The 23,265-nt window shown below is 45.5% G+C and overlaps 1 protein-coding gene across 1 annotated transcript in view; it reads left to right on the plus strand.

Annotated features, from left to right (window-relative positions):
- LOC144259183 (transient receptor potential cation channel subfamily V member 6-like) overlaps positions 1–23,265 on the plus strand; it is a 78,284-nt gene that overhangs the window by 33,870 nt on the left and 21,149 nt on the right. The window contains exons 2-4 of the mRNA XM_077807362.1: positions 13,703–13,800; positions 14,047–14,169; positions 15,641–15,781. Coding sequence (XP_077663488.1) covers positions 13,703–13,800; positions 14,047–14,169; positions 15,641–15,781 — 362 coding nt within the window. The remainder of the gene's footprint in view (positions 1–13,702; positions 13,801–14,046; positions 14,170–15,640; positions 15,782–23,265) is intronic.

The raw sequence follows: 23,265 nt of genomic DNA on the forward strand, positions 1-23,265 counted from the left end.
ATGGCAGCCCCCCGTCCCCCCGGCACCCACCACAGGGGCGGCAAGGGAGCTTCCTGGGCCTGAGAGGGGCCCTAGGAGCATGTGCAGTGACAATGGTGCGGGGTGAGTGTGCTGCTGGGGGTGGGAGAGGGGGCCCCTCCCCCGGAGCTTGCTGCTGCCTGCAGGGAGAGAGCTGAGGGGAGTCCTCTCTGGCCCCAGCTCCGGGGCAGTCTGCCTGCACCCCAAACTCATCCCCAGCCCTGCCCCACCCCAGAGCCCACACCCCCAGCCAGAGCCCTCACCCCCGCACCCTGATCCTCTTCTCCAGCCCTGAGCCCCTCCCAAACCCCTCTTCCCCAGCCAGAGCCCTCATCCACCACACCCTAACCCTCTGCCCCAGCCCTGAGCCCCCTCCTGCATTATGAACCCGTTGTCCCCAGCTCCACCCCACAGCCCTCACCCCAAACCCCCTCATCCCCAGCCACATCCCAAACCCCTCATCCCCAGCCCCACCCCACAACCCTCACCCCTGCAGCCCCTCCCTCTGCACCCCCTCCCACCCCAAACTCCCTCCCAGTGCCTGCACCCCCCCACCCCCTCCTGCACACACACCCCTGCACCAGCCTGGACCCAAACTTCGTCCCAGAGCCTGCACCCCCACCTCCTTCCCACACACCCTCTCCTGCCCCCAAACTACCTCCCAGAGCCTTAGGCAGGTGTGGGCGGGATCTGGGCACCACCAAAATTTCTATAAACCTGCCACCCCTCCTCTCATGAGATACAACCTCTATTCCCTTGATTATCCTGATCGCTCTTCTCTGCACCTCTTCCAGTTTGAATTAATCTTTCCTGAACATGGGGGACCAGAACTGCACACAGTAGTCCAGATGAGGTCTTATCACTGGCTTGTACAATGACTAAGGCTACAATTTAGTCATGGAGGTCGCAGAAGTCACAGAATCCGTGACTTCCAGTGACCCCTGGGATTTCAGCGTGCAGCAGTCGTGAGCTTCAGGGTCCCCCACTAACCATGGGGGCAGGGATCTTCTAGGCACCCCCACCGCCTCTGGTGGCCCCCAGAGCTCCAAGCTGCCATAGGTGGTGGTGGTACCCCACAGCTTCCAGCTGCCGCAGGCGGTGGGGAATCCCCAAGCTCCTGGCAGTGACGGATGGTGGGGGCCCCCGGAGCTGTGGGAGGCAGGGAAACCCTGCAGCTGCTCCCGACTGCTATGGGTGTCGGGGGTACCTCCAAGCTCCCAACTACAGCAGGTGGTTGGGGCCCCTGGAGCTGCAGGTGGTGGGGAATCTCGCAGCTCCCAACCGCTATGGGGGACAGGGGATCCTGGAGCTCCAACACCCAACCCGTGGCGGGGGCCCCCGGAGCGCCTAGCTGCCAAGCAGCTGCCCCGCCACAGGCAGTGTGGGGACTTGCAGATCCCCATTTTGTCACTGATAGTTTTAACAAAAGTCACAGACGGTTCACAGATTCCATGAATTTTTCTTTATTGCCCATGACCCGTCCCTGACTTTTACTAAAAATATCCATGACAAAATCTTAGCCTTAAAAATTGCATTAATACTGTAAATAAATCAAATAGATGTCAGATTAAGTAAATGGTTCCTCCAAGCTGCTTGACCAATGCCCTCGAAGTGTCCTGCGCATTATCCATTTGAAACCTCCTCCCTTTGTACAGGCTTTGTATGTGTAGGTGTCAGTGTGTGATACTGCCTTCTGGTGACAGGCTCTCAGAGAAGATAAGTAACCTCCTAATTAGTCTGAGCTAATGAAGCTCTCTTTTAGGTAAAGGCCTGTGCCTTTGGAACTAAAGACCTGGAGTGTTAGTTCAGCGGTATGTGAGAGGGTGTGATATCTTTGTCTCTGTTGCCTGCAGAGCAGCATGGATTCATTGTAGTGGGTGCTACCTGTTCAAGAAACTGCCAGTCAGTGTAAAGTGGTAACCAGTTCGAAAAATCAGTACTTTTATTGTTGTTTTTATTATGTGTGGGGAGAACATGCTTTGAGGGGTACCTGCTGATGTTTAGATAGTGGCTGGGAAAGACATTAGAGCAGTAACCGCATATGCAGCTCTCTATGTGTTATGTGGACTGCATCCAACTATATATATACTACCTGTATGGCCCTGAGTATGTCACATAGGCCACAGCTGTGCGTTGATTGGGCCACAAGCAGACCCACAGGCCGTGGGTTGAGAACCACTGCATTAGAGGAACATTGAGTGCATGAGGTCAACTCAACATGAAGATCTTTTCTTAGGCACTGGAATCTGAAACAATTTTCTCATCTCTCTGTTTCATGTGGACTGAACCTACTGATTAAGTTTGCCTTGTCATATCTGTTTCCCTTGGCTCTGACAATTAGAATCATAGAATATCAGGGTTGGAAGGGACCTCAGGAGGTCATCTAGTCCAACCCCCTGCTCAAAGCAGGGCCAATCCCCAATTTTTGCCCCAGATCCCTAAATGGCCCCCTCAAGGATTGAAGTTACAACCCTGGGTTTAGCAGGCCAATGCTCAAACCACTGAGCTATCCCTCCCCCTACCGCCAAAGTCCTCTCCTTCGAGCTGGAATCGAACCAGCGACCTAAGGATGTACTGAAGGAGGATATCACTCATGCCCTAAAGGCAGGGTGAGACCCAGGGACTGGTAAACTGGTTCAATAAAGCTAAATACTCATCCTTTCACCCTCTCTTAATCCCTTGCAGATTTCTAGGCTTGAATGCAGGTTTACCCTTCTTTAAGCTTCTAAGATGTTTGGTAACTTTTCTTCCATGGTTTCTTAGATCACTGCCTGTCTAGGCATGTCCTGATTCTTAGGACTGTAAAGCCAGGGAGAGGAAAAAATGTGTTTGTGATATATCTTTGTAATATTTTCAGTTTTGCAATCCCAAGCATTCAAAAATCTTGAGCAGACCTGGTTGAAATTTTTCCACTGGAAAATGCCGTTTCCTTGAAATGCAAACTTTCTGTTTTTGGAAATGCATTCATTTCAACATTTATTTTACATTTTACATTTTAAAAATTGAAATAATATGTTAATCAACACATTTTGATTTGTTTGAACCTAAACAATCTGAGTGACCCAAAATGAAACAATTTGGAACAAAAAAAATTGGAAATAGCAAAATTTTCCACAAAACAGAAATTCTGGTTCCTACAGATCTCTAAGCATGAATTGGGACTCCAAAAAACATGCAATTAGCTTAAAAATCATAAGCCTTTTAATATTCAGGATTTTTAGCTTTGCCTCCTAGTGTTCTGGCCTTAAGGTTTCACATTTTCAACTTTTTCTTCACAACCATCAGAGCTAGAAATTACATTTTTTAAATGAAAGCTGAGATTCTGACCTAGTCACATGAATCCAGGAGCTTTAATAACAGTGCCAACTATCACGAGAGTTGGTAACACTGTATTTCATCAAGGACTGATAGCTAAAAGTGTTGGCTATATTTTACGAGAGCTTTGTGGGGATACGGTGAGAGAGCCTTGGTTTTTCACACACAGAAGCTCTTGTGTTCCCCTCCAGTTGCAAGCTTGTAAGATTCAACCTTCACAAAATTAGCACCTAGGTCTCCAGAGATGAAAAGCATAACCCCAATGATGATCTCACCTTCCTTCATCCCATTAAGTGGCTGAGTATGTGGTCAGACTGTGCTGGCTTGTGTTTCCTTGTTTGGGGGTAGTTAGCAGTTTGTTTTCCATACACAAAGAGCAAAATGTCCACTTTCGCTTTAGAGCTAGATTAGATCAAGGAAGAAAATGACAAGAATAGACAAAAGCAAAGTCCCATGAGAGAGCACTCTGTAGTCTGTAGGTATGTCTACCTAGACATCTGCAGCTGGCCCATGCCAGCTGACTTAGGCTATGTAGCTGTTTCATTTCTGTGTAGACTTCCAGGCTCATGCTGCAGCAACTAGACACCAGTGGCTGGCCCCTTCCAGCCAATTCAGGCTCATGAGGCTCAGGCTAAGAGGTTGTTTCATTGCCATGTAGACTTCCATGCTCGGGCTGGAGCCTGGGCCCTAGGACCCTGTGCCCAGAAGGACAGACACATGCTCTCACAGTTCACTGGGAAAGAATTATAGAGCAGCTCAGCTTGCTGCAGCTCTAAGAGCAGTGGGATGTGTCCCCAAAGGTCTTAGCAACCCACATGAAGAGTGCAGCACTAGTGAGATCACAGTAGGTAGCTGTCTCTGCAGTCATATGGTGTCTTTTTTCAGAGTAACAGCCGTGTTAGTCTGTATTCGCAAAAAGAAAAGGAGTACTTATGGCACCTTAGAGACTAACCAATTTATTTGAGCATGAGCTTTCATGAGCTACAGCTCACTTCATCGGATGCATACCGTGGAAACTGCAGCAGACTTTATATACACACAGAGAATATGAAACAATGAGGAGGTATTGTTTCATATTCTCTGTGTGTATATAAAGTCTGCTGCAGTTTCCATGGTATGCATCCGATGAAGTGAGCTGTAGCTCACGAAAGCTCATGCTCAAATAAATTGGTTAGTCTCTAAGGTGCCACAAGTACTCCTTTTCTTATATCAAGGCTGTGGGTCCTCTCAGGATGAAAAGCAGTCTCTGAATCCTCTTCCAGCAGGGGTGCCATGTTGCAGCGCTGCCAGGGCTGCAGCAGGGGAATAGCTTTTGAGCTGTTGGCCTCCTGTTCGTGTAACCAGCTTAGTGTGGAGTGCTTCTAACTTCCTCCATGTGTGCTGTGTAAATAAACCACAGATCAGATTTAAAGAGTAGGTGTGTGTCACCAAAACCACAGACTTGCCTGGGGGAAACTACCTGCCCTTTGAAATGCCGTCTGCCTGGAATCTGTCACTCCTGGCTCCAGGAAGGGGAGGAAGGGGTTGTTGCTGTTTTTATTGCAAAGATGATGAAAAATAGGATAAATTTTTGAGAAGGTCAATGAAAATGATTAATAGTCTGGAGGGACTGATTTGTGAAGAGAGATTGGAAACCTGACTATGTATTGTTTGACTAAACATTGGCTCCAGGGGGAATGATAGGCATCTACAAGGATCCGATGTGTATAAACACCATAAAGAAGGGGGAGGAACTAAACAAGATCAAACTGAGCAAAGGGAAATCCAGGCTGCATAACAGGGAAACATTTCCCTTAAGTGAGGTCTATTAGCATGTGGAATAGTCTCCCCAAAGGAAAGGATGAAAGACTCCTTGCTGGGATATGTCTGGTGTGACTCTTTCAGCCCTTTTATGGACACTTTTTCAAACAACTGTCCATTGTCATACAGCAGTCTAATCCAAAGGGCAGGTACTAAGCCCAGTTCTGATTTCAGCTACACCAGAGTGATTCTTAAATAACTCCACTGAAACCAATGGCAGGTTTCAGAGTAGCAGCCGTGTTAGTCTGTATTCGCAAAAAGAAAAGGAGTACTTGTGGCACTTTAGAGAGGTGCTCAAATAAATTGGTTAGTCTCTAAGGTGCCACAAGTACTCCTTTTTCTTTTTACTGAAACCAATGAAGCTACTCCTGATTTATGCCAACGTAAGTGAGAAAAGACTAGGGCCCATACATTGCAAATTGACTATAAAAGTAACATTTTGAAGTTCAATTTATTACTCTCAGTGATTCCAGATCAAATCTGGAGCACTTACAAGTAAAAATATAGTGTTTTCTAATTGGTAGCCCTTGCAAACTTGACCTGGGCTCTGCTCTCAGGGTCAAGCTGGGATCTTTCCTGCTTGGCCATCATTAAAGCTTGACTTCAGATCCATTCCCCAGGTGAGTAGTGTACTGGCTGGCAGTCAGAATATTCCTCTTTATACTCCTGAACTGAGCAAGACTTTCAGATCAGAAAAACCTCACATCAGACAGTTCCCAGTTGAGCCCTGTAGTTTTTCAGCCTTTTCTCACATCATTCAGACCTTTGCTGCCACTCTGTGGCCATTACAATCACTGCAGTAGAATGGATTTTTTTGTTTCCTTTCTGCATCTGTGTGCCTCTATTGATCCCAAGCTGTTGAGCTGAAATCACAGAATGAAGCAGCAAGTGGGAGCATAGTGCCCATATTTTAAAAAGGGAAGAAAGAGAACTCAGGGAACTACAGTCTCACTTCAGTCCCTGGCAAAATCATGGAGCAGGTCCTCAAGAAATTCATTTTGAAGCACTTGGAGGAGAGGAATCAGAGTAGCAGCCGTGTTAGTCTGTATTCGCAAAAAGAAAAGGAGTACTTGTGGCACCTTAGAGACTAACCAATTTATTTGAGCATAAGCTTTCGTGAGCTACAGCTCACTTCATCAGCTGCATAAAGTGGAAAATACAGTGAGGAGATTTATATACACACAGACCATGAAAACGTGGGTGTTTATCATACATATTGTAAGGAGAGTGATCACTTAAGATGAGTATTACCAGCAGGAGAGTGGGGTGGAGGGAGACAAAACCTTTTGAAGTGATAATCAAGGTGGGCCATTTCCAGCACATTTCCAGGAGTTAACAAGAACGTCAACCTCCCCCCCCCACCCCCGCTCCCCATCCACCCTCCCCTCCCCCCCACAGTTCCTCAGACGTTCTTGTTAATTCCTGGAAATGTGCTGGAAATGGCCCACCTTGATTATCACTTCAAAAGGTTTTGTCTCCCCCCACCCCACTCTCCTGCTGGTAATAGTGAGTAGTGATCAATGGCTCAATGTCTAGTTGGCAGCCGGTATCAAGTGGAATTTTTGTTCAACATCTTTATTAATGATCTGGATGATGGGATGAATTGCACCCTCAGCAAGTTCACAGATGGCACTAAGCTGGGGAGAGAGGTAGATATGCTGGAGGGTAGGGATAGGGTCCAGAGTGACCTAGACAAATTGGAGGATTGGAACAAAAGAAATCTGATGAGGTTCAACAAGGACAGGTGCAGATTCCTGAACTTAGGAAGGAAGAATCCTATGCACTGCTACAGGCTGGAGACCAACTGGCTAAGCAGCAGTTGTGCCGAAAAGGACCTGGGGACTACAGTGGATGAGAAGCTGGATATGAGTCAGCAATGTGCCCTTGTTGCCAAGAAGGCCAATGACATATTGGGCTGCATTAGTAGGAGCATTGCCAGCAGATCGAGGGAAGTTATTATTCCTCTCTATCCAGCACTGGTGAGGCCATACCTGGAGTATTGTGTCCAGTTTTGGTCCCCCGACTACAGAAGATATGTGGACAAATTGGAGAGAGTTCAGCAGAAAATGATTAGGGTGCTGGGGCATATGAGTTACAAGGAGAGGCTGAGGGAACTGGAGTTATTTAGTCTGCAGAAGAGAAGAGTGAGGGGGGTTTAATAGCAGCCTTCAACTACCTGAAGGGGGGTTCCAAAGAGGATGGAGCTAAGTTGTTCTCAGTGGTGGCAGTTGACAGAACAAGAAGCAATTGTCTCAAGTTGCAGTGTAGGAGGCCTAGGTTGGATAATAGGAAACACTATTTCACTATGAGGGTGGTGAAGCACTGGAATGGGTTACCTAGGGAGGTGGTGGAACCTCCACCCTTAGAGGTTTTTAAGGCCCAGTTTGACAAAGCCCTGGCTGGGATGATTTAGTTGGTGTTGGTCCTGCTTTGAGCAGGTGGTTGGACTAGATGACCTCCTGAGGTCTCTTCCAACCCTAACATTCTATGATTCTGTGGAGGTGCACTGAGTTCCACATTTGAGGAACATCTGTCCCAGTGCCGAGCCATGCTAAGTGTGTCTCAGCTTGGAGCACTAGTCGTTGCAGATTTTGCCTGTGTTAAAAAAAATCTGAACATTTTTCCTGGCCCAGATCAAATTTACCCAGCACTGCCCCTCAAATAAACTTCACCTCCAAACTTGAACCCTGAACCTTTATGTAGAGATTTGGATAAATTTAGGTAGTAATAGAATTTTCATTCATTTAATTTCTGCAGCTGTCTCTGTGCTTTCCAGTTAGAGACACTAAAATGCCAGCCAGAAAGCAAGATCAGTGGCTTTGGAGGGAATATCCCATTTGCTTTGTCAGTGTAGCACAGACTTTGTCAACAACCTTTAACCTGGCACCATGCATTGTGATGCCATTGCTGTAAGGTCAGTATTGCCTCATTGCTACAGGCAGGGAACTAAAAGGCACCTCCCCTTTGAACCAAGTCATTAGGAACCATGTTGGGGCATGTCTCAGCTGGGAAACGTCTCCTCTCTGAGCTGAGTCAATAGAAGCAGCACTGGTGTGCCTTGGCTGGGAGATGTCTTCTTCCCTTGAGCCACTCATTCAGAGGCATGCTGAGCATGTTGGCTGGGAGCTGATCTTTGCAGATCTCCCCATGTGCTCAGAAAGAAATCTGAACATTTGTTGCTTCTTGAACTGGATAACTAGTCAAGGCCTCTGTTATCATGAATGAGTCCCCTATTGAGCCAGTTGAGTGTAATTTGGCTCTGATTCATTATTAAGCCCCTCTCTACAAAGCAGCAGATTTCTATGCTGGCAATTCTTCAGTTGTCATTGTTTTATTTCGTATAGCTCCTTCTACAGCGCTCATCATCATAGTATCTGAGTGCCGTCCAGTAGTGCATTAAGAAACATGACTAACATTGTCATGTATTTGTTTTCTCATCCACTCCGCTGGAGGGAAGTGTATGCAGTGGAGTGTCTTGTTTTTGAATTCAATTTTTATTGTATATATATATATATATACACACACACACGTTGATATTGTTGTTGGTGGAGAAGGCAGGTCAAAGAAACTTGTCTTGCACTTACAATGTAAGATGGTGAGGTTTACGATGGTCCATAGTTCCTGTAGGAATCTCAAAGTTCAAAGCCCTAGACCTCATTGTATGTCTGAGAGGCCCTTAGGGCCAAGAGTGAAGGTATCTCAACTAGTGGGGTCGAGAAAGTCTGTTCTGGAGAAGCTCCATGATTTCTCGGCACTTGTTTAGAAGAAGTTGGATCATTCCAGATATTCTGCTAGCAGGCTGATTTAGATACATACATTGTTATTGTTATTGTAACATACATATGTTGCTACAGGAAGCATAATGGCTATGAGGGTGCATGAGAATTTTGTACAGGTAATTTAATAGGTATACAAGCCAAGAAACAAAAGGAATTTTTTTAGGGAGGCCTGCAGAGGTATAAATAGAGAACAGGAAAATAAGAAAAGAGAGAAAATTAAGTCTGGATACCAGGAAATATTTCTTAATATTAATAATAAAATATTTCTTAACAAGGGCTCTATTAGTCTCCCCAAGGGAAGTGGTGGAAGCCTCCAGGCCCCCAAATCTTGCCTGGAAAAACAGAAATTTCACCTTTCAAATGGGGTGTACAAACTATGTACTTGGCATGCTTGGCCATGCAGAAAAGAAGTGGGACCTGGGGTGCACAATACCAGCAAATATCTGAGATGTAAATGCCCAAGAGGTTGTGGAATTATTTAAGATAGTGACTAGGACTAATGGGGTGGCATTGAACAAAGGGGAAATGTTCAGGTTGAATATTGGCAGGCATTCTGGATAGGGTTTTGGGCACCTTTCGCTGGAGCACTGAGCTGGGCTTGTTTGTTAGGATCAGCTGTGTGTAACCCACAGGATCCATTCATTTCTCATAGGGAAGGGCGGAAAATATGATGGACCCTGCCCCAAAAAGGGTGGCAGATGGAACAGGATCCACATGTATGTGTGGAAAGGCTTCATTTCCACCTGTACTGAGCAGCAGGGTCTGGGCTTGTGCAGGAAAACAGACATGGCTCTGGGTGTTTATGGCATCTGCAGGGCAACTTGGTGGGTGTTACAGCCTCACTATCTTATCTGTCTTTTTTACTATGGAAGAGATTGTGTTACTCACAGAACTGAGTGCCTGATGGCACTAGCTAGAGTGGTATATAGAGCAGGCACATGCGGAGCAACCTTCCCCCTTCCTCCAGTGCACCTAAATTCTGACCTGCATTCCCCTGCTGCTCCAGGCTCGGGTTTCTCCACACAGCTCTACTGAGGCAGGTCCAGAGAGAGATGCAGCCCCCTTTCCTGCCCCCCACCCCCTTCATCCCATGACCCCTGTCAAGGTTCCTCCCCCACTCTGAACTCTAGGGTACAGATGTGGGGACTTGCATGAAAACCTCCTAAGCTTACTTTTACCAGCTTCGGTTAAAACTTCCCCAAGGTACGAACTATTTTACCTTTTGCCCTTGGACTTTATCGCTGCCACCACCAAACATCTAACAAGTATATAATTGGGAAAGAACCCGTTTGGAAACTTCTCCCCAAAATCCTCCCAACCCTTACACCCCCTTTCCTGGGGAAGGCTTGATAAAAATCCTCACTAATTTCCATAGATGAACACAGACCCAAACCCTTGGATCTTAAGAGCAATGAAAAAACAATCAGACTCTTAAAAGAAGAATTTTAATAGAAGAAAAAGTAAAAGAATCACCTCTGTAAAATCAGGATGGTAAATACCTTACAGGGTAATCAGATTCAAAACATAGAGAAAAGGAGTACTTGCGGCACCTTAGAGACTAACCAATTTATTTGAGCATAGAGAATCCCTCTAGGCAAACCCTTAAGTTACAAAAAGACACAAAAACAGGAATCTACATTCCATTCAGCACAGCTTATTTTCTCAGCCATTTAAAGGAATCAGAATCGAACGCATATCTAGCTAGATTACTTACTAAGTTCTAAGACTCCATTCCTGTTCTGTCCCCGGCAAAAACATCACACAGACACAGAGAGAGGCTTTGTTTCTCCCTCCCCCCAGCTTTTGAAAGTATCTTGTCTCCTCATTGGTCATTTTGGTCAGGTGCCGGCGAGGTTATCCTAGCTTCTTAACCCTTTACAGGTGAGAGGGTTTTTCCTGTGGCCAGGAGGGATTTTAAAGGTGTTTACCCTTCCCTTTATATCTATGACAACCCTCCCCACACCTGTCGAAGCACCTCTGTCCTGAATTGCAGCACCCTCTGTTGTTTCAGTCTTGCTCTGCACTGCAGCTCTGCCAGTGACCTCACTCTTGCCCCACTATTCTAGGCTTGGGCATGTCTTAGTACACCATGCTGCATTATGTGCTGCTAGAGGTGCTTTACATTTACATCATCTTTTTCGGAAACATGGGAGTGCATCTAATCCGTATATTTGCTTGGGCTATCACATTATTTTACTGTAAACTGCTGACTGACTTTGGCAGACTAAACGGGCTGGGTGAGTCCCTGTGCTATGGTATGTATGTGACCCAAGTGCCCCACCTTGGCAATGGATGGGGGTACACAGTTACAAGTCTGTACCCAAGGATTTGCCTAGACATGCCCAGACAGGCATGTTTTGCCTGTGATCAGCCTGATATTTCACTGAAGAGGGCCGTGTGCATAGGTGCTGGCTTCCTTCAGGCCTGGGGGGTGCTCAACCTCCCCGCTCCACCCCAAGCCCCCACCCTGTCCCACATCTTCCCGCCCCCTCCTCCCAGCATGCCCGTCCCCACTCCAGCTGATCGCAGCAGGCGGGAGACGCTGGGAGGGAGTGGGAGGGGCTGATCAGCGGGGCAGGAGGCTTTGGTGGGAGGCGTTGGTGAGAGCTGGTTAAACAGCCACTAATTTTTTTCTGTGGCTGCCTATGCCCATGTGTGGTCTCTGCTGAAAGTTAAGAACTCACTGGTCATCATAGTTATTGCGGGATGGATGGATGGATGGATGGATGGAAAAATTTTAAGAGTTATGTAACATGTAGAACATTGTGCTCCAAAGCTGCTGGAGGTGAAACTGGTCATCTGGGGCAAGGTGGTTCTCATGGCTAACTCACTCAAGAGTGGGAACAGCTGACAATCTAGCGACCCAGCCCAGCCAAGTGTTTACACTCTGACAAGATGCAGGCTGGGCCTTTACAGAGCACAAGAAGCCCAAGACAAAGGTCTTCACTGGGGGTTAGTATCAGGGCAAACTGAAGGTAACAAAATGCCCTGATTATGAAAAGAGACAAAAGGTCTGGAACTGTCTAATAGGAGAAAGAAGGGCCCAAAGCTGTATCCATTAGGGAGGCAATACTCTGTCAGCGTCTCATGAAAAATGGATCCCAGCACTTTAGACCTGATACTTGAAGTGCTATATGGACTGACCGTTGGGAGAGAAATACCACGTTAGACAGGAGAGGAACTTGTTAGTAAATATAGGCTGTAGATTATGTTTCACATTTTTCTTTTATCTGTAGCTATATATTTCTAATCCTTATACTTGCTTCTATTTGAATCTTTACCTTAAGCTTTGTTAAATAAACTTTAACTTCTCTTTGATTTTACTATAGACACTAGTAAGTGCTGTGTGCTAAGGAGAGTGTTGTAACTGAGGTCAAACTAGTGAGCTGGTGGGCACTGCTTCCAAGGGGGCAGTGAATCTATGTGCACTGAGGGTATCCAGAGGTGAAGGGACTGAGTGCTTGAGTGTAATGAAGTGAGGTGTACAGACAGGTTAGCAGGATACATGGCCCGGGGCCAAAGCAGAACTCTGGGGGCTAACTACCTCCAGAAATTTAGCAACAGGTTCTCTCTGCTCTGCCTCAAGGACTCACTCAGGAAGCCTAAAGGCTGGGGAGTGCAAATTGCTAGCCTGCAGAGGGAAAGAGTGGGGCGATCAGAGTCCAGGGTAGGGCACTCATGTTGCCAGCAGCCAGTCATTTTGGGTGAATTTCCCTCGGTGGGCCCAAACAAGTCTCCCTTGACCCATAAGCAGGCAGTAGCAATTCACCTATACCAATGGGTAACCTCAAAAGTGTCACAATGTGCCACATGACCTTGTAGCTTATGGGCACACATCCATTTTTTCTTTGAAAATTATATTAATTTGAAGCTCTGGTGGCAGCTTATAAGGGGTTGGAGAAAATTCAATGTCATGCTGTCTGATTGGCTCACAACTAGGAGCAGGGCAGATGTCAGAAAACAAGGCAGACACCCTAAACTGATGGTGTTGCTATAATTATATCTCACCAAGCCAGTAACAAATATGAAATCATGGACCACTATCCCAGTCTTTCCATGGAGTCACAGACTGTCCCCTTATACTCCCCAGTCTATCTTGCCACCCAGGCAAGCTGGACTATGTGAAAAATAGTCACACAAGAAATCACACCACATTCAGGTTGCTCCTCGTCCCAAGAAACCAGTCACTTACCCAAGATCTTACACCAATGACAAAAAGATGAGAACGTTAGCTAACTCTCTTCTTTGACAAGAATCACTGATCCAATGTATACTGGTCTAGAATCACAAAATCTGCTGATGAATCTGAAATGGAAATACAGCATTTTACAATCATTCAAAGAATGTATTGAAATGTTACACTCATGTTCAGATATGACAATGCTGTGGGTTGGCAGTGGGAAATTAGTGGGAATTTGACTTGTTACTTTGCAATTTCTTACTATTTGCAATTTCTACTCAAGATTTATAAATATTGTAGAAATAACTTGGAATCATAAATTACCAATGGAGCCAGAAATTCTGTTCCCTATGTGACATTTTTACTAGGACTACAAAGGCTTTTTAAAAAAGGACTATAGTTCCCTGGGTTATGCAGAAATTGACCTTATAGAAAGTGGATTACTCATGCATGTGCCTGTCTAGCTTTCTTAGACATTTCTAAGCTATCATCTTGATAATAAAATATTGCATCCCCGTTTTTTGAATGCTTTGCTGATATGGAAGAAAGTGTTTACTCTGAGCATCTTATTTGTTATAAGGTTCTAATCTGGTGATTTTTCTTGTTGCAGGATCTGGGAGTCCTCCTTGCTCCAGGCTGCCAAGGAAAATGATGTCCAAACCATCCAGAAACTGCTCACCTGCCATACTTGTGATATTCATCAAAGAGGTAGGGTACTCCATATGGTGTCCATGACTAGGATAGCTGCAAGGAGAGGACACCTTGGGACTGAGAGTCTGGAGGATGGCAAAGCTTCTCAAGCAGTAGAAAAGGGTGATCTTGGCAGGTCGGAGTGAAAACACTCTTTGCGTGAGGGTAGGGAGTCCTCAGGATTGAGTGTATTACTCTCTAAGATTCATCTCACCAGGCTGGCAAAGGAACTTATGACACATATACACGACTCTCTCTCTCCAGGTGCCTTGGGGGAGACAGCTCTTCATGTGGCTGCCTTGTATGATAGTGTGGAGGCTGCACAGATGCTGATGGATGCAGCTCCAGAACTTGTCAATGAAGCAATGACATCAGAATTCTATGCAGGTAAGAATGCCAAGATGAATAGACATGGGCTGAGACTGCCGGAATGGCTGGGAGATATGGCATAGTCACTGAGATTCTGTTAGCTTTGTGTCCAGATCCCAAGGTGCCCTTTATAAAATGGTCTGTTTCAGGGAATCATGTTTTACTGCCACTTACCTTCATTTTCAACTACCCATGGGTGCTGTTGTGTTCCCAACAGATCTCCAGGAAATGAAACCTATACCATATTCCTTTAAAAGAGGGTGCATTTAGAGGGTCATTTTATCCTTGGAGGATATCCTATTCCCAACTACCACCCCAAAATCTGAGATCCAATAATTATATCTGGACTCCTAGCTAAGCACAGTCAACTTTTGAGTGGAAAACCTCCAAGGAAAGATCTAAGTGCTGGAAGAAGTAGTATTGATTCAGTAGGTGATGCTTTTCCATCTAAGTTATTCCTGAACCTAGTGTCCCAGTGTGGTGCTAGAGGGAGATATGCTCTAGGGAGTGGTATGATTGATTCCCTAGAGGTTGGTCACCTCTCTGAGTCAGTACTGTCCCAAATGCCTCACATGTTGTCAGGAGGATGCAGTGCTGCTGGAGCGGCCATCTTCCAGATGAGACATAAAATCTAGGCCCTCCAGGGTGGGGTTATTAATTCCAGGGTTTGTAAATTACATTCTACCTCCATTAATTCCCTCTGCATTTTCACTTGGATATGGATTTTTTCTTTAGGGTCTACCGACTGTATTGTCACTGTGCATTGTTAAAGAGTTGCCTCCTTCTACCCCAGAACCAGCTGCAAGGGAGGAAAGAATATGGTCTAGTGGCTCGAGTAGGGGATAGGAAGTCAGGAGACCTGAATTCTAGCCACCATCCTGTTACTGACCAAGTCACTTAATTTCTCTGCATTTAGTTTCAGGCTAGATATTCCAGGCTCTTGCACAAGGGTTAATGTGAGGTTTAATTGATGAACATTTGTGAAGTGCTCTGAGATCCTCAGCTGGAAAGTGTTACAGAAGTGTAAAATATGAGCAGGAGCATAAGTGGAATTAATGAGGCACTAAACCACTTCACTGAAAAGTGGTGAGAGAGAAGTTGCAAGTGTAAGTCATTTAACAGCAATTAATTTCACAGTTGCAAGTCCTACCTTAGGGCTAAGACACAATAAAGGCGGTATTCGTGAAAACACTGGGCAAAATTCTGCTGAGGTTAATCCACTGAAGTCACTGGGATAGTCAGTGTAACAGAGATAAGAGTTTGGGCTGCAATTTTCCAGGGACATTAACCACTCACATGCAACTGGAATTCCATGGGAGCTGGGCAGGTGACTTCCTTAAGGTCCTTTGAACACCCCAGACTTTGCCCATTGGATTTTTCAGTTATTTACTAATAAAGTGGCCTTGGTTGCACAGTTGATCTCTGAAGTGCCTCTGCTCCCTGTGGTGCAATGTTGGCATTACAAAAGGGGTGTGATTGTGTGTTGCAGGGGAGACTGCTCTCCACATCGCTGTGGTGAATAAGAACTTCAAACTTGTGAAGGCGATGCTTGAGAAGGGGGCTGATGTCAACAACCCACAGGCCACTGGCTACGTCTTCAGACTCAGCAGCCACAATCTCATTTACTTTGGTAGGGCTCCATCTGCAGGCCTTGACTGCCACCAGACTCTTCTTCTCTGACACACTATGAGTTCTGTGGCCTCTCTGGATCTGGTATGGTCTGCTCCCTTTCTGTCCCTCTCTCTGTCAACAGGGCCCCATGTGCTCTGGGAATTCCTGTCTATGCAACTGCTATGCAATGCAGACCTTGCTACAGAATTGTGCTCTAGAAGTTCAGCTTTCATTTTCTAAAAAATGTTAAATCTCTAGCTTTTGTGTAGACCACTTGCCCTAACATGACCTGAATGAAACCAATGGAGTAATGTCTGCCTGAGTCTGCAGCCAGCCTATCGTAATAGCTCTGTGATGAGCCTACTTATCCATTCTTTTCATTTGGGTGATAACTCTGAAGCCTAATGATACTTATTATGCCATTGTTTCACTCCTAGACCAGGGATAGTTAAAACTGAAGTTTTATAAACTTTAGTATAAAAAACCCAAACAAATACACCTTGCACAAGCCCCATTACTGCTCAGCACACCTATCTATGTCTCTGCAACCAGAAAGAAAAGGAGTACTTGTGGCACCTTAGAGACTAACAAATTTATTTTAGCGTAAGCTTTCATGAGCTAAAGCACTAACACGGCTGCTACTCTGAACTCTGCAACCAGAGTATCCCCTTTGACCCCCCTGAGCAGACTTTCAGTCCTTAAAGGGATAGGGCACAGGAGAATATAAGCCTGATATTGCCTTATGAGTGCTACTCTCCCTCCTCATAAATGTAATGTCATCCCAACATTTCTATTTAAAAAAATATATCATACAGTCCATCCATTTGACTTATTAGCAGTCATCCAAGTTCCACAAGTTTGTAACAGTCATTCTCAAGTTAGTCTTTGAGTATCTTCCTCTGTAACAAGCTCTGGTACTGACAGTGAAATCTTCTGTAAGTCTCTTTAGTTTATTTTACATTCAGCAGAAAGTTTCTGTGGCAATTTTAGTTCCATTAGCCAACTGAATAGTTAGTTCTGAACACCTCAAATTCCCAAAGATATTCATATCTTATGGAATAACAGTTCCTATACGATCAGTGCTATAACCATGTCATGCCAAGTTACTGGGCATATGGCAAGCTAGTTAGAAACCATATCTCTCACCATGCCTCAGTGGGTCACAGCTGAGGATGCCAGATTCAGGACAAGCTGCTGAGAAATGGGGCAGACTCTCCCCAAAATGGTGGTTATTCTACCAAGCCAGTAACAAAAGTAAACTTCTGTCTCACCACATTGGTTAACACGAAGTCAAAGATGCAGTCTCCTTAGGCATCCCAGCCCTTATTTCACCCCCAGACACTAGACTTTGTGATGAGTGGCTATTGAAAACCAATTTAATCAAACCAAGGTTTCTTCTGATATCAAGAGACCATCCACTTAGCCAGGTAGATATATAATTCAGATCTTACCCAATAATCACACTGCTGCCAATCCATTAGTAACTGAAATTTAAAGGTTTATTTATAAGAGAAAATAAATAGAAGAGAGTTAAAGTGGTTATGGAAATCATGTACATACAAGAGATTGAAAAGTTCTTATATCAGATTTGAAGCAGTGATGGAATAAACTGCTAGTTTGCAAATTTCTCTCTGGAACTTACTACAGCAGCTTGGGGGTCATGAGTCCTTGATTAGAGCTTCCTTGTTATTTTAGGCCCAAGATGGAGTCCAGAGTCACATGAGCAAGTCACATGCCCTTACATGCTTTGAAGACTCACAGGAGCAGTCTTTACCCATATTCTGGCTAAAGCATCCACAGGAAGGCTCACTGGGTGGGGACAAGCTTCTTCTATGGCCCATTGTGAGTGTTAGATGTTCTTTAATGGGCCATCAACTTGAATAGTTCATTCACAATGTGCTGGCCATACTGGATGTAAATTACCTTGGGGATGTTATCCCAGGAGCAAACACATTTGGGATATAGATCTATATAGCCTATATTCTTAACTTCAAATACTGTGATGATACACGGATATAAACAAGCTAATCATACTTAGCAAATCATAATCATAGAATCATAGAATCATAGAATATCAGGGTTGGAAGGGACCCCTGAAGGTCATCTAGTCCAACCCCCTGCTCGAAGCAGGACCAATTCCCAGTTAAATCATCCCAGCCAGGGCTTTGTCAAGCCTGACCTTAAAAACTTCCAAGGAAGGAGATTCCACCACCTCCCTAGGCAACGCATTCCAGTGTTTCACCACCCTCTTAGTGAAAAAGTTTTTCCTAATATCCAATCTAAACCTCCCCCACTGCAACTTGAGGCCATTACTCCTCGTTCTGTCATCTGCTACCATTGAGAACAGTCTAGAGCCATCCTCTTTGGAACCCCCTTTCAGGTAGTTGAAAGCAGCTATCAAATCCCCCCTCATTCTTCTCTTCTGCAGGCTAAACAATCCCAGCTCCCTCAGCCTCTCCTCATAAGTCATGTGTTCTAGACCCCTAATCATTTTTGTTGCCCTTCGCTGGACTCTCTCCAATTTATCCACATCCTTCTTGTAGTGTGGGGCCCAAAACTGGACACAGTACTCCAGAATGTTTCATGTTTTCATTAACATTGTACATGATTTACTTTGTACACGATTTGTTGCAATTGTCTAACAATGGCAATATTCATTATATAAATGGTCATGTTTCTATCATACAGCATCACAATACTAAATTAACATAATTATAAACTATCCAGAGCTATCAAATACTTCATTTCCCAATATTACATCAGCCTTGGAGAGAATGTAAGATTAGGTCCAGGAATAGGCGCTTGGTATGGCATGTGACAAACAAGTGGATAAATCCATGATGCATTCACAAGTCCAAAAGTTGGATTCAGACACTTATAAGTAGGTGTTCCTAATCGTTCATATGTCAGTGGGACTCTTCTCTTGCTGGTCAGGTGACTTCACATGTTAGTGGATTGTTCTGGTGATCTGTCCTCTTGTGCAGTGCTTGTTTCAGGTTCCATGGTCTCGTTTTGGCATTCATGTTTCTCTACAGCAGCTGTGAATGTCCTATCACTCCACTCAGCTGCTTTCAAGTTTACAGAATCAACTACATCCTCATTTCCCAGGAATTGAGGGTCTGTACTATGGGCAGTATCTGGAACCATCACGTAATGTGGTTCATCTTCACCCTCACTGCTGTCCTTTTGTTATCTCTTATTGCACTAGCTTGCCTTGTTTTCTGTGTCTTATCATAGAATATCAGGGTTGGAAGGGACCTCAGGAGGTCATCTAGTCCAACCACCTGCTCAAAGCAGGACCAATTCCGGGCCCAGATCCCTAAATGGCCCCCTCAGGGATTGAACTCATAACCCTGGGTTTAGCAGGCCAATGCTCAAACCACTGAGCTATCCCTCCCCACCTGCGGTGGGTTAGAGGATGGAATTATATCCCTAAGTAAGAAGTCACAGGAAAGTAAAAGATTGCAGTGAAGAGCTCTAACATATCCTTTTACATCTTCTGCTTTTACTTCATAGACTGAACTATCCCCTTTCCTTTGAAGTACTACATGAATCTTATCTTCCCACTAGGATCTTAATTTGCCTTTTCCTCCTTTCTCTGAAAGGTTCCTGACAAGTACTCTGCCACTTGGTAAGAGAGCAGCACCATGCACTTGTGGAACTCTTGGATTTGACTAATAAGTCAAATGGATGGACTGTATGTTAGATGTTTTAATATAAATGTTGGGACAACATTACATTTACAATGTGTTGTCTTGTGGTTTCGTAAGAAGGAGGCACAGTCTGGATGTAGAAGTAAGGCTTTATTAGAACTAAAACAGAAGTACATAAAACAAAGGGAAGCCATGTGCTCCTAGCTGTGTAGCTGGTGAAGCTGACTCTGGAGTGCCTCCAGCCAGTTCTCACTCGCCCCAATCCAGTTCCCGTTAACATGTGCTCTGCTCTTAAAGGCCCAGTACATGCTCCTAACATTTGAGGGGGGAGTGTAGCACGCACAAACGAATGTCAGAATTAGATTTACCTTTGCCCTTTAAGAAGCTCTTTCGCGACAGCAAGCACGGGGAGGGAGGGGGGAAAAGCGGGCACATGGCGTGCTCATGGAGGAGGCGGAGTGGAGGCGGAGCTGGGGTGGGGGCAGGAAGCTGTCAGTGGGTGCAGAGCACCTACCAATTTTTCCCCATGGGTGCTCCAGTCCCGGAGCACCCACGGAGTTGGTGCCTATGCACCCACCTATAACGAACCCCCTGGGTCCAAGCCATTTGGCTATTATAGCTAGGTGTTTGTTGTAGCAAAAGAGAGGGAGGGCACAGCTCCTCCAGCCCCGGGGCCACGGCGTTGGCAATGTCACAGAGCTCCTCACCACCCCAATGTGCCCCTACCTCCCCTTCACCTGGACCACCTTGGCGAGCCCTCTTCACCCAGAACCTCTCCCCACTGAACCCCAACCAGCTGTACCTGGACCCCCACCCCACTAAGTTCTCCTGGATCCCCCCTGCTGAGTCCCCTACACTCAGACTGCACCAATGAGCCCCACTACTTTTGCCTAGACCCCTTTCAGAATCCCATTGCCCCTGCACCCAGAACCCCCGAACCAGACTCTGTGCATTCAGATCCCGCCCCCACCCAGACACCTCACTCAGCTGCCCACACCCAGATTGCACCACACAGAACCCTCTCATCCTACACCTGGATCCCCCCACACTTGGATCCTGCTGGGCTGAGCCTGCCTGCCCACACCTGGTGTACCTAGCATGGAGGGGCAGGGCCCCAGGGTGTTTCTGGGGCAGGCCCGGCCCTTGCATTGTGTCAGGGTTGGGTGCAGCCTCACCACAGAGTCCATGTCCTGGGGAGGGCTGCAGGGTGATTTCCCACCTCCATGCAGCCAGTGGCCTGTGCTCCCCACTGCCATGCTGGAGGCTCCACATTTATTTATTGACAAATAAAATTTGCAGAATTTTAAAATATTGTGTGCAGAATTTTTATTTTTTTTTGGCTCAGAATTCCCTCAGGAGCAGCAACTGCAGGCTGCTCCTGGTAAATCAGATGCAGTATCAGCTTTATCTCTGCTTTTCCTATACCACATCCTGACTCTGCCAGATTGCCTGCAACAACACATCTTCTTCTCTGGGCTTGCTTCATGTCTGCATGACTGCTCATACCATTATCAGTTCTTTTGTCACAGTCCTGGACAGGTTTCAGAGTAACAGCTGTGTTAGTCTGTCTTTGCAAAAAGAAAAGGAGTACTTGTGGCACCTTAGAGACTGTGCTGGAAATGGCCCAACTTAATGATCACTTTAGATAAGCTATTACCAGCAGGAGAGTGAGTTTGTATGGGGGTGGAGGGGTGAGAAAACCTGGATTTGTGCTGGAAATGGCCCACCTTGATTATCACGCACATTGTAGGGAGAGTGGTCACTTTTAATAAGCTATTACCAGCAGGAGAGTGAGTTTGTGTGTGTGGTTTTTTGGAGGGGGGTGAGGGAGTGAGAGAACCTGGATTTGTGCTAGAAATGACCCACCTTGATTATCATACACATTGTGAAGAGAGTGGTCACTTTGGATGGGCTATTACTAGCAGGAGAGTGAGTTTGTGTGTGTGTGGGGGGGGGGGGGGGGCGGGTGAGAAAACCTGGATTTGTGCTGGAAATGGCCCAACTTGATGATCACTTTAGATAAGCTATTACCAGCAGGACAGTGGGGTGGGAGAGGGTATTGTTTCATGGTCTCTGTGTGTATATAATGTCTACTGCATTTTCCACGGTATGCATCCGATGAAGTGAGCTGTAGCTCACGAAAGCTCATGCTCAAATAAATTGGTTAGTCTCTAAGGTGCCACAAGTCCTGGACAGCTTGCTTTAATATGTTAATTTCAGCTATCACATCTTAGATTGCATCAATACTAGCCTTTAGTTCCCTTACCTCATTGATCAGTATGGGAGACTCCTTTTCCTTTGGGAGGAAGTGTTGCTTTACTCTCTGACCAGTGCTCTGTGTATAGGACAACCGAACAGAATTATATGCAACTGCTGTAGCACATACGCCTCCATTCCCCAGCTTCTGCTCTCTCTCTATCTGATCATTTACAAAAGTGTGCAGCTTCTCAAACAAGGTCTCATCTGCAACCTGATTATCTTTTAAATAAAGTTGAATCACAGTCTGAATATTGTCATTCTGCAGTCCTGTCAGGACTGTATGGAGGAACATGTTTTGTACAAAGACAAGGTCATTTCTTAGGTCAGAGTCAGCTTCTTGTCAGGCTGGCAAACATTATGTCTCAAATCAAGGGCTCAGACTAGGAAATCCAGAGGTGTCTGTTTTGGCTCTTGTGTTGCTCTTGAGAGCTGCAGGTAAGGTTCAGTGGCACATTTTCTTGATTATAGGTTTCAGAGTAACAGCCGTGTTAGTCTGTCTTCGCAAAAAGAAAAGGAGTACTTGTGGCACCTTTGAGACTAACCAATTTATTTGAGCATGAGCATGAGCTTTCGGATGCATCCGATGAAGTGAGCTGTAGCTCACGAAAGCTCATGCTCAAATAAATTGGTTAGTCTCAAAGGTGCCACAAGTACTCTTTTTCTTTTTTCTTGATTATAGGATCTTAAGATACCCCTCAGTTTTGGCAGGCTCAGATTAGTTTTTCTCTCCAAGTAGCCCCTGAAGCTCCGTGCTGGGCAAAGAGCCCCGATCACATATTCTCTGCCTCAGTGTACCCCGTTTGAGTCCCACTTTCAATTGATTGGCTTAACCTGTCCTTTTGGTGGAAATTCCCAATCTTCTCTGTAGGTTTAAAGTCTTTCTTTAAAATTGCTTTTGTTTTCTGTGGTAGGCTGACAGATTTGACAACAGGGGGCTGGTTTTAATTTTTTTCATCATTTCATTCTATTTTAATTTTTCACTTTACCGTTTCTGAATGGTCTTTCATCAGTTTTTCCCATTTGCTTCTCCATTGCTGTGAGGTGTAAAATCTTATCTTTTAATGACAGCAGTGCAGACACTTCCTGATCTTCCAACTCATCCTGCTCATGTAAATTGCTTCTTCTATATTTGACTAAAGCAAAATGACATTTAGCTGCAGTTTCACTCTGACTTGACCCAGAAATACCCAGAGAGTCACAAACTTCTCTTAAAACTTCATCCTTTAGCAGGTATTAAAGGGCTCCTATGTCCATGTGAAGGTCCTCTAACTCCCCCCGCCAGAGTACTTACACACCATTAAATCTCCCCTAGCAGCTATTCCTGGAACAGGCTACAAAAGATTCAGGTTCAGGTTTGTCTCTTAGGGTAGGTTTGCATAGCAAAAAAAAAAAGGAAAAGAAAAAAGACTGCAGCAGCAAGTCTCAGAGCCCAGGCCAACTGACTCTGCCTCATGGAGCTTGAGGTGCAGGGCTAAAAATAGCAGTGTAGAAGTTCAGGCTTAGGCTGGAAGGGGGAGGGTCTCAGAGCCCAGGCTCCAGCCCTAGCCCAAACAGCTACACCAAGGGTCCCCAGACTTTTCATGGCGGTGCC

Source organism: Eretmochelys imbricata, chromosome 1, assembly GCF_965152235.1.
Source record: "Eretmochelys imbricata isolate rEreImb1 chromosome 1, rEreImb1.hap1, whole genome shotgun sequence".
Classification (NCBI taxonomy): domain Eukaryota; kingdom Metazoa; phylum Chordata; order Testudines; family Cheloniidae; genus Eretmochelys; species Eretmochelys imbricata.